The sequence below is a fragment of the Pelophylax lessonae genome (genome assembly GCF_965119305.1).
Source record: "Pelophylax lessonae genome assembly, chromosome: 5".
NCBI lineage: Eukaryota > Metazoa > Chordata > Amphibia > Anura > Ranidae > Pelophylax > Pelophylax lessonae.
This window is the reverse complement of record NC_138772.1, coordinates 451743718-451755941: the sequence shown is the minus strand read 5'-3', so window position 1 is coordinate 451755941 and position 12224 is coordinate 451743718. Positions and strand designations below refer to the sequence as shown.

The 12224-nt window shown below is 43.1% G+C and overlaps 1 protein-coding gene across 1 annotated transcript in view; it reads right to left on the bottom strand.

The window, feature by feature from the left end:
• The window catches only part of CRISPLD1 (cysteine rich secretory protein LCCL domain containing 1), a 139475-nt gene extending 129507 nt beyond the window's left edge, over nt 1-9968 (bottom strand). The window contains exon 1 of the mRNA XM_082259671.1: nt 9679-9968. Within this exon, the coding sequence (XP_082115797.1) occupies nt 9679-9936 (258 nt within the window). The 5' untranslated portion in view covers nt 9937-9968. The remainder of the gene's footprint in view (nt 1-9678) is intronic.
• Nucleotides 9969-12224: the final 2256 nt, after the last annotated feature.

Sequence of the window (12224 nt, the reverse complement as noted above, 5' to 3'; positions counted from 1 at the left end):
CTTACCTCGTAATTGTAGAAAGAAATACTCACCTTTTTTCACTTCCTCCCTCTGTGGCCGCGGCCCGCGCCGTCACTTCCGGTTTGCAATGATTCCTGGGAGCTGAACGTCATCGCTCCCAGGAATCAATGCGACGGCATCGGCCCCGCTCGTCACTTCCGGGGCGACGCCGCATTCCCAGCTAAACAGCTTCTGGGCATGCCCAGAAGCTGTGGAGGAATGCGGCGCCGCACCGGAAGTGACGAGAGGGGCCGGTGAAGGCGCATTCTGGGAGAAGAAGACGCGGAAGAGGACGCAGAAGAGAATCGCGCTGGCTTCAGCTGCCCACAACAGAGATGGCAACGCTGGAGAAGAAATTTTATAAGTGAGTATTTCTTCTTGCAGGTAAGTCCGAACCGGGACAGATCAGAGGCTAGCCATTGTGGAATGTACTATCCCTGACTTTCCCGGGGGTATGTTTATTGAAAAAATGTTTCTGTGCCCGGAACTCCGCTTTAATATTTGAATATAACTTTAGGACTCATAGCATTTGCATAACTGTACTGCATATTGCTCTGCAACTAGAACCGACCTAATAGTAAGACAATGGCAGCTTCCAGTATCAGCTAAGAATCAAGACTGATAAAGGTAAGAATGAATACAATGAAACCATATTGATATTGAAAAAAATCCAGCTAGGTAGTAGGATGACCAGATCACTTGGCTAATCTTAAAGTCTATGGACAAAGTCAGACCAAAGTAGTGCAGGGACTACTTTGAAGTCGCACAGATAAAAATGGTACTCATTGGAAATCATGGGGTACAACTTGTCATGTGACTTTGCAGTCCCAAGTCACAGTAAAAGTCGCATACATGTGAAAGGGGCCTTAGTGAAGTTTAATTAAACAAATACACTTCCATGGTTACATAGTTACATAATATCCAGTTCATCCATCCAGTTCAACCTGTACAGGTGTGTGTGTGTGTGTGTGTGTGTGTGTCAGTGACCTAATCATTTTGCATATCCCTGAATGTTGTGATCTGTGAGATGCACATCCAAGAGTCTTTAAAAAGTAGCCATACTCCCCGCAGCTACCACCAATTGTGGAAGAAAGTAACACATTCTCACCGCCCTTACAGTGAAGAACCCCTTACACACCTTAAGGTTAAACCGCCTCTCCTCTAATCTTATTGTGTGGCCACATGTTCTCTTAAACTCCTTGAGACTAAGTCGTTTTTTTACCTATGCTGGGGTCGCCATTGAGGTATTTGTAACTCGCTATCATGTCCCCTCTTAGGCGTCTCCTCTCCAAGGAGAATAAATTAAGCGCTTGTAATCGCTCCTCATAATTAAGGTCCTCCAATCCCCTAATTCGTTTAGTTGCCCTTGTTTTGAGTCTCTCCAGTTCCAACACATCCTTTCTGAGGATTGGCGACCAGAACTGGACAGGATACTCCGGGTGTGGCCGGACCAGGGTTTTATAAAGTGGTTGGATTATTGCTTTATCTCTGGAATATCTCCCCTTCCTTATGCATGCCAATATTCTGCCGGCTTTGACAGCTGCAGCTTGACATTGCATGATCGCAAGAAAAGCGCAAGAAAAATTCATCCTCTTAAATTTGATGTATGTCTTCACACTGGCCTGTTGCGTTTCCATTGTGGTGTTTAAAATCTGCATTTTTGGTCAGTAAATAAAAAAAAAATTAAAAAAAAAGAGAAAACCCCCACCAAAAACACACCTTCCCAGTAAAATGCATTGAAAACACAGCAGGAATGCATTAATAAACGCACTCGTGTTACAAAATCACATTCGTTTTTGGCGCCATTATGGGCACCTTTTTCTCTATCAGCAAAATGCCAAAAAACACCATTTTCATCCGATATGTTTCAACCGCCGAAATGTCAGTGCATCGCTAGAGTTTATGGCACAAAAGAAGTCCATTATAATTTATATTATTTTATATTTTCCATAGATGAGGATTCATTAAGAATATTCATATGTAGGCAAAAAACTGATCAGTTGCATAGAGGTCATTGATTACATTTCATAAAGCGCCTAACCTTGCTTTTGCACTGTTTCCAGAGGCCCCTTACTTTAGTTTATTTCATTTGTTACCACTAACAAGGTTTACATTTCCCATTGTTCTTTCTTATCTCAAGCTAGTCATACATGGTTTAGTTTTAAAACTAAACTGATTCCCTCCTTCCACACATTCGAAGTGGATGCGGGAATCTGTTGCGTCATTGTATTCTGACATTGAGTTTCCCCACAATCAGAATACACTGCTAAACAGGCCTGTACCTATGATTTACATTCAATCGTTAGAATAATTTCTCATGAATAGGAAAAGCCATAGATTGATCGAAATTCAGCCAGCCCCTGCTGAACCAGGCAAATTTAGAAAAAAAAAAAAAAAAATTTAATTTTCTTCTCATTCTTTTCAAATTGGTGTCGCTACAAAAGCTAGCTCCATTGGATTTTCCCCTTATGAGCTTAAAATGATTTGCAATGGGACAGCAGAAGATATCAAATAGATGTTTGTCCTGATTATATTAATATTTTGCTTTTCTACAGTAGGTTCAGCCGAAATAACAACCTAGTTGTCCACTAACTTTTTAGGCCAGAAGCTAGAACCAACCAGGAGTTCTACTTGGATGATAGTCAATTCTGAGGTTTATAGCAGGTAGTGAGAGGTCTGAAATGGAGAAATCTTAGGCTCCATCCACACCTGAGCATATCATTTTTAGGCGTTTTTTTGGGATTTTTACAGGCGTTTTTTTTCGGGCTTTTGAGGTGTTTTTCGTGACTTTTTTTAGACGTTTTTTGCTGGTGTTTGGAGGAAGGCATTGACATCTAACAAAAATGCTTGTAATCAGCCAAAAAATAAGCTCATGCACTTTGAGCTTCATGCGTTTTTCTTCTGGAGACAAAATGCTCAGATGTAAACAGGGGCTATTGAAATGAATGGGATTTTTCTTGTTGGGCGTTCCGAGACTTCAGAGATGAGCGTTTTACGAGCTGAAATACACTCAGGTGTGAACAGAGCCTTAAAATCTGTACTGACTGCAAAAATGTTATAGTCCACACCAGATTTTTTTCGGCCGAAAAGTTGGAGTTGGTTGTAGGAAGCATCATACTAACAAGCCGAAAATCGGCAGATCGGACGTTGGCCAAAAATTCCCTGCCAATTTTCGACGCGTATGTACGGGGCTTTAGGGACACGCTGATTCTTCTGTCGGAACACTCTCTGATTCTGTCAATTACTCCAGCATTGGTTTAGACTTCTAGAATATTGCAGAATAAAATACTGTGTTTGGGAGGGACCTCAGCTGCTTGATTCCCGCTTGGCTTCAGCTGGTGGGGGGGTGGTCATCCAGTCTAACCCTGGATGGACAACGTGATAGAATTATCAAGAAATGGTTTATGGTTGAGTCTGTGCCATTTGGTGCTCTTTTGTACTAACCCATGACCAGGTCCTTAGTGCCTAGCGGGAACCCTGTGGGATAGTGCAGTAGGTACTATGCTACTCTCTCCCCTTCCCTTACTGTTTGGCAGATGGAGATTGTAGATTTCTGCCCAGAGTTGCTCAGTAACAAGGCACCCCCTGGCTCTTATTTTTGGTGGGCTGTTTGTTCTCACGCCTGCAGCCTATAAATAGCTTTCCATTCCTTCTCATCAGACCCTCTGGGGAGAACCAGACCAAGGCTCCCATTCTCCCTATCCTTTTTCTGTTGTTTCAGGTTTTGTTACAGTGTTTTTAAAGCAGGAGTAAACCCATTGATTTGATAGTTTCAAAAACAGTTATTCCCGGCATGCCGGAAATGCCAGCTGTCACATTGGATGCGCTCTCAACCAAACTGTCAAACCATCCAATGGCTGGTGTCATAATGGATCACATGTGCAGCATCATGACAGTTGCAGATTAAACAGAGGCCAAGATGGCAGCTTCCTTGGCTGAAAATGGAGAGTTTACTTCCATTTTGGGTGAGAGTAAAGCCTCGTACACACGCAACGAATTTCCACCAACCGGTTGTCCGTCTTTTGTCCAGAGTGGCGTCTGTTGGTTGGAATGTGCTCTAGACTGCACACAAATTTTCCCGCACGACAGAATTCTACTTCAGAAGTGATGTCATGTGTTGGATTGCTTTCTTTGTGTTCTTTCATCTCTGAGCATGCCCAGTCTTGCTCATGAGATTTTTCCCCATTGAAATCTGTACTAATTAGATGAAAATCGGACATGTTTTGACTGTCGACAAAAATGATATAGCCTGCACACCAGGATTTTTTCAGCCGAAAATCGGAGTCGGTTGTCGGAAGCACCATACTAACAAGCCGAAAATCGGCAGATCGTCGTCGGACGAAATTTCCCGGCTGAATTTCTACTCATGTGTATGGGGCTTTAGTCAGTAATCGGGTCTATTCCTAGATAGAAGAGGATATAATTATCTGAAAAGGATTTATGTTTGGGTCTGCACCTTTAACACTAGGCCTATAATATTGTGAGATTGTGTAATGGTTATTTTAAATTTTAGGGTCAACCCTTAAAGAAGCTTTAACTGCTGATTTTTTATTTTTTTTAATCCATTCTGATTAAGGAAGGAAACATTCCGCAGTATACTGTATTTATTTTGCCCAACACTTACTTTAACTGATCACTTGTGCCGGATCCAGAGCCTTCTGCGCTGCTTACCCAAACTTCTAGGTAGAAAAATGAATACACTGAGCATGTCCCAGGGTACTAGTCTCTTAGACTGCGCAGGCTCAAGCTGCTGTCAATCAAGCTGTTAAGAGTGAGGAGCAGGGGAATTGTTTACCACTGTAGGCTTCTGGTACTATCTAAATGTGTGAAAGCATGTAGCATAGGGATGCTCAGCTTCAGTCCCAACCAGGAGAACTCCCTCAGAGGTGGCTTTATGGGACCTTGCAGGGAGATGAAGCCATCTTAAAACAGGAACTGGTGAAGAGTCCTTTTTTTTTTTTAAATGAAATGCAAAGCAAGTACAAGCTTCAAGTGCTTTTCCACACCAGAATGTGGTGCAGAAATGTTGCGTTCCATGCACGTTTCCCACATTGAACATGAAAGATGCACTCGGGTGCCAATTATTTGTTAATGACATCCCAAACTGCAGAACCAGGCGGTTTGGTGTGGTGGGTTCTGAAAAAGTAGTGCATGCACTTTTTTCAGTGTTCCGGTACTTTTGGCAGCCACATAGGATTTAATAATTCTTTAAAGTGGATGTAAACCCTCCCATATACCCAGTGAAGTGAACAGCCTCAGATGATACACAGAGATTAAACAAATCTGCCTACAAAGTTTTATTTATATATCTGCGGTCTTCAGCTTTCAATACTGTTTAGAATGTGAACATTGTGCTAGAATGGTTTCTTCCTGCTCCAGCACTGGGTGTGGAGTCTTGGCATACACTGTGTCACTGTGTAACAGCTGATTGGAGGAAAGGCACCCCCCCCCCCCTTACAGAGGAAGGAAGAAACATACAGAGCTGTACTGTGAATAGACAAGTTCCCTGCTAACCTATCTCTATGCACCCACACCGACACAAATTTCAAGCTTCTTTTATCTCCTGTGTTGGAGAACTTGTCAGAAGTCATCATGTTGATAACAGGAATGAAACAGCAGAAAGACACGGGTCTTAGGGCTTTGGAGCGAGAGAAGTAAACACTACAGATATACCTGCCCAGGTCAAATTTCATGAATGGGGTTTACATCCACTTTAAAGCGGAGTTCCGGCCACAGAAAAAAAAATTTCAATGAACATACCCCCGGGATAGTCAGGGCTAGTACATTCCACAATGGATAGCCTCTGATCTGTCCCGGTTCGCACTTACCTTTTAGAAGAAACTTACTTTTAAAATTTCTTCTCCAGCGCTGCCATCTCAGGTGTGGGCAGCTTGAAGCCAGAGCGATCCTCTTCTGTGTCCTCTTCGGGACCACGATGCACTGCACCGGCCCCGCTGTAATTTCCGGGGCTGCAGCGTCATCCCTGCACAGCTTCTGGGCATGCCCAGAAGCTGTTAGCAAGGTATGATGCACCTACACCGTAACTGACGTCAGGGCCGGTGCAGGCGCATTGATTCCTGGGAGCGATGACGTTCAGCTCCCAGGAATCATTGCAAAGTGGAAATGACGGCGCGGGCTGCGGAAGGAGGAAGTGGATGGTAAGGGGAGTATATTATCCTCTCTAATAAGGTAAGTAAGCAAAAAAAAAGCCGGGAATATCCAATTCTTGCTCAGGTAAGGATAAGGAAGCGGATGCCATAAAATCTACAGGCATGATTTTGTGGCCGGAACTCCGCTTTAAGTAAACTCTATGGCCATTTAAGACTATTAAAATTGATTCAAGTGTACCATCTCATGAATGGTATCATAGAACACAAACTGTATACCTGTGTGTTGATGTACATTTTAATAATGTGTTTGAACATTGGGGTTGATTTAATAAAGGCAAATAGACTGTGCACTTTGCAAGTACAGTTGCTCCAGAGCTTAGTAAATGAGGTAAAGCTTCACTTTGCAAAAAAGTACCCAACCATGTGCAAGGTAAAAAAAAATGCAATTTTGCTTGCACGTTATTCGATGATGGAAGTCAGCAAAACTTCTGCTCATTTATTAAGCCCTGGAGCAACTGGTCTCTCAAAGTGCACAGTGTATTTCCCTTTAGTAAATCAACCTCATTGTGTTTAGCTATGTGTTACTGTAGCAGTAAGTGAGAAACCTCCTTTAAAAATGATATTTACGGAGACAAAATTATCACGTATATTACTCCAACTAAAAGTGGTATGCCTGTCCTCTGGGACCCCAAGAGTCATTCTTACTTCTAGAATCTAAAAAGTGGTGCCTCCTACTAAAGTTATATTAATCCTCAGTGTCCCAACCATTCATTCTGAGCTACTATGTGGGTCCAAGACACAGGTCATGTACATTGCACTGTAGTATAGATCTACATATAAATGCATGGCGATTGCAGCCTTAGTTCCACATTTTTCCATCCATCTACCAAAACTCACATATAGATCATTGTGGAAATCAGGACTCAACAAAGGAGATCACCCTGGGAGCATGTAGAGGAGAGGCTCCCAGTGAAGATCTATGCTCTGTCCTCTACATATATTTGTCAGTACAATAGAAATTAAACAATCAAAGGCAGCTAAATCAGAAGGACAGTTCAAACAGTCCACAAGAGCAAATGGCATACCTCTCAGCTATTACAGCAAGCTGGGATGTTTGTCTCACAGCAAGGCTCCAATCAGCCCACAACAATCAGAATGAGTTACTTCTGCTAAGTTCTCCTGACACCAACCTGAAAAAGGTGACAGGGAAGGGTGCTCCAGCACACAGCCTGTAATTGAAAGCCGCAGCTCTCCTTCTCTGTGCTGTGTGAAGGGAGGTTGTGTGCCTTTCCTCCACTCAGCTGTCAGAGATCTCCTCAATGAGCTCTGCAGAGTGTAATTTTAGCTTTCCTCTCCCTTTTTTTCTGACAGCTCGGACAAGCTTTAAACTGGACAGATGTAGAGAAGAGAATACTGTAGATAAAGTTACAACTTATGCAATATATATATATATTTTTTCATCTCTGTGTATCACCTGAGACCAGTAACTTCACTGGGTATATGTAAGGGTTTACAACTACCTAATATCTTTGTAAAGATGGAATGCGTTAGAATTTTGTTGCTATGCTGGATTTCCAGGATTTAAACTAATAAAGAATTCGCTGATCAGATCTGGCCCTTAGCCCTTGACATTTTTGAACAGTTCAAACACCAATGATTTGAAACCTCTCCAACCAAATTTCTGCATATTTAGATCAATGGTCAAAGAAATCTGATTGTTCGGTAGGATTTACAATACTTTGGAAAATGATATCCACATAATAACTGATCCAGTGCAGATCTTACCCACTTGAAGAACAGGCCTATTCTGACACTTCTCTCCTACATTTAAAAATCAGTAGTACCCCCCAAATTATATAATATATATATATATATATATATTTTTTTTTTTTTTTTTTTGTAGCAGAGGCCCTAGAGAATAAAATGGTGGTCACTGCAAATTTTTATGTCACATGTGATTTGTGGAACTTTTTTTTTTTTTTAAACACATTTTTTTGTGAAAAAAATACACTTTAATGAGTTTTAATGCAAGAAAACACAATATGTAATTTTTGGTAAACTATAAAAGATGAAGTTACGCCAAACAAATAGATACCGAAACATGTCAAGCTTTAAAAATGCACAAACTATGATATTAAAAATTTCTATAGGTGATGCTTTAAAAATGTTTACAGGTTTCCAGTCTAGAGTTACAAAGGAGGTCTACCACTAGAATTATTGCTCCCGCTTTAACATTCTCGGAGATACCTCACAAGTGTGGTACGAACACTTTCTTTTTGTCACTTCCGGTTAGGGAAAATGTATGGTCATCGCTTCCGGTCTCCTAGAACATAGAGATGATCGGGGATGTTCCGGTCCCAAAGCACCTCTATTGTCAAATACTGGATCAGATCCTAGGCGCTCTAGTAGGATGGAAGAAAAGCAGTGGAGAGTGGCTGGAGCTGGGGGGGGGGGGGGGGAACCACTCCTGCCACTTTCATTAGTGATTCAGCCGTGACTGTGTGGCAAGTGGTTAAATCTGTACTCAACACACTGATTTAATGGTTTCCCAAACAGTTACATTTCAAGATATGCTGTGAATAAGAACCGTCACAGTTGCTTGTGCTCTCAACTGAACTGTCAAGCCATCAAATGTCTGGTGTCATAACTAATCAAATGTGCAGCACCATGGCATCTGCAGATCAAACAGAGGCTAAGATGGCAGCTTTCCGGGCTGTAAAAGATAGAAGGGTTTAGTTCCGCTTAAAGGTTTTGTAAAGGCTGAAGGTGTTTCAGCTTTATGCATTGTATACATGAAGGTAAAAAACCTTCTGTGTGCTCCCCCCACAGCCACCCAGTATTCCACCTGAGCCCCCTCTCGATCCAGTGATGTGCATAAGAGACTTGGCTGTCCCAGGACTCCCTCTCCTCATTGGCTGAGACAACAGCAGGCGCCATTAGCTCTCACTGCTGTCAATCACAGCCAGTGGGACAATTAGGAAAGAGCGGGAGCGAGCCGGGGCTCTACGCGTCTTATGGACGCCTAGAGCCGGGCTCAGGAGTGAACACGCACCAGTGCCCCCAATAGAAATCGGTTTGCTACTGGGGGCACTGGTCAAGGAGGAGTCAGGAGCACCAGCAGGGGACCCAAGAAGATGATCAGGGCTTCTCTGTGCAAAACCATTGCATAGAGCAGATAAGTATAAAATGTTTGGGATTTAAAGAAAAAAAAAATCTGAACCTTTAATGTCACTGCCTGCGGGAGGGAGGAAGGGGTCCGCTCTGCTCAATTCACATCAACAGGACAGACTGCGGTGGGTGGGTGCTCTGTTAGGCAAAAGTCAAATGATTTTTGTCTAAGATGCTGCCTGCAGAAATTTTTCTCGAACAGCGGCTTCATCCAACAAGTTGGGTATTTTGACAGTCGATGGGGCTGGGTGCAAAATACAATAGCCGCAGTAGGAGATTCATTCATCTGCACTGTATAGCTGTAGGCTGAATGATAGAACGATCAGTGTATGATCAACATTACAGTAAATGAATGGGGGAACTTCTTCAGATATCTAAGAAAAGATAGAACAGCTCTTACCATATACTCCATATTCGAGGCAGGTGGATACACTTCTCCTCTTAGTTTATTATGCAGATCCAGAATGAGCTTCATGTCACTCTCAGTGATAGCTCTTTTTCCTCTCTGCTTGGCGACCCACCACTCTCCATCCTCGTCCATGTACTTTTCCAGGAGCCCTTCTAATTGTGTGCCATTAGGAATGAGCATCGCAGCAACTGTTGGAGCTATGAATAGCAAGACAGTTACTCTGAGCCATGCTTGTCTTCTACCATTCATGATCAGAGGTCTGAGGGGCTGCTGGCTCTTGATTGCTGGGTTAACTCTGTGTGAAGGAGAGGATAGTCAGAGAGAGAGAGATATATATAATATAAAAAAACACACACACAGTATATTGGATATACAGTAGAAGCCTGATTTCAGTGAATGCAGCCACTAGAGTGCATTGTTCTGCTAATCCCTTCTTTAGAACGCTCACTGCTCAAGTGTCTCCAGATCCAGCAAAATTCAACTATGCAGAATCCAGAGAAAATGTTCAATACGTCTGCATATATTGCACCCCCATCACTATACTTTCTATGGATTGCATACATTGCACTCCCAGCACTATACTGTCTATAGAATAGCTACATTGCACCCCAGCACTATTCTGTCTATGGATTGTATACATTGCACCCCCAGCACTGTACTGTCTATAGAATAGCTACATTGCACCCCAGCACTATTCTGTCTATGGATTGCATACATTGCACTCCCAGCACTATACTGTCTATAGAATAGCTACATTGCACCCCAGCACTATTCTGTCTATGGATTGTATACATTGCACCCCCAGCACTATACTGTCTATGGATTGTATACATTGCACCCCCAGCACTATACTGTCTATGGATTGTATACATTGCACCCCCAGCACTATACTGTCTATGGATTGCATACATTGCACCCCCAGCACTATACTGTCTATGGATTGCATACATTGCACCCCCAGCACTATACTGTCTATGGATTGCATACATTGCACCCCCAGCACTATACTGTCTATGGATTGTATACATTGCACCCCATCACTATACTTTCTATGGATTGCATACATTGCACTCCCAGCACTATACTGTCTATAGAATAGCTACATTGCACCCCAGCACTATTCTGTCTATAGGATGGATATATTGCACCCCAGCACTATTCTGTCTATAGGATGGATATATTGCACTCCCAGCACTGTACTGTCTATGGATTGTATACATTGCACCCCCAGCACTGTACTGTGTATGGATTGTATACATTGCACCCCCAGCACTGTACTGTGTATGGATTGCATACATTGCACCCCCAGCACTGTACTGTCTATGGATTGCATACATTGCACCCCCAGCACTATACTGTCTATGGATTGTATAAATTGCACCCCCAGCACTATACTGTCTATGGATTGCATACATTGCACCCCCAGCACTATTCTGTCTATGGATTGTATACATTGCCCCCCCCCAGCACTGTACTGTCTATGGATTGTATAAATTGCACCCCCAGCACTGTACTGTCTATGGATTGTATACATTGCCCCCCCCCCCAGCACTGTACTGTCTATGGATTGTATAAATTGCACCCCCAGCACTGTACTGTCTATGGATTGTATACATTGCCCCCCCCCCCCCAGCACTGTACTGTCTATGGATTGTATACATTGCACCCCCAGCACTGTACTGTCTATGGATTGTATACATTGCCCCCCCCCCCAGCACTGTACTGTCTATGGATTGCATACATTGCACCCCCAGCACTGTACTGTCTATGGATTGTATACATTGCACCCCCAGCACTATACTGTCTATGGATTGTATACATTGCACCCCATCACTATACTTTCTATGGATTGCATACATTGCACTCCCAGCACTATACTGTCTATAGAATAGCTACATTGCACCCCAGCACTATTCTGTCTATAGGATGGATATATTGCACCCCAGCACTATTCTGTCTATAGGATGGATATATTGCACTCCCAGCACTGTACTGTCTATGGATTGTATACATTGCACCCCCAGCACTGTACTGTGTATGGATTGTATACATTGCACCCCCAGCACTGTACTGTGTATGGATTGCATACATTGCACCCCCAGCACTGTACTGTCTATGGATTGCATACATTGCACCCCCAGCACTATACTGTCTATGGATTGTATAAATTGCACCCCCAGCACTATACTGTCTATGGATTGCATACATTGCACCCCCAGCACTATTCTGTCTATGGATTGTATACATTGCCCCCCCCCAGCACTGTACTGTCTATGGATTGTATAAATTGCACCCCCAGCACTGTACTGTCTATGGATTGTATACATTGCCCCCCCCCCCCAGCACTGTACTGTCTATGGATTGTATAAATTGCACCCCCAGCACTGTACTGTCTATGGATTGTATACATTGCCCCCCCCCCCCCCAGCACTGTACTGTCTATGGATTGTATACATTGCACCCCCAGCACTGTACTGTCTATGGATTGTATACATTGCCCCCCCCCCCCCAGCACTGTACTGTCTATGGATTGCATA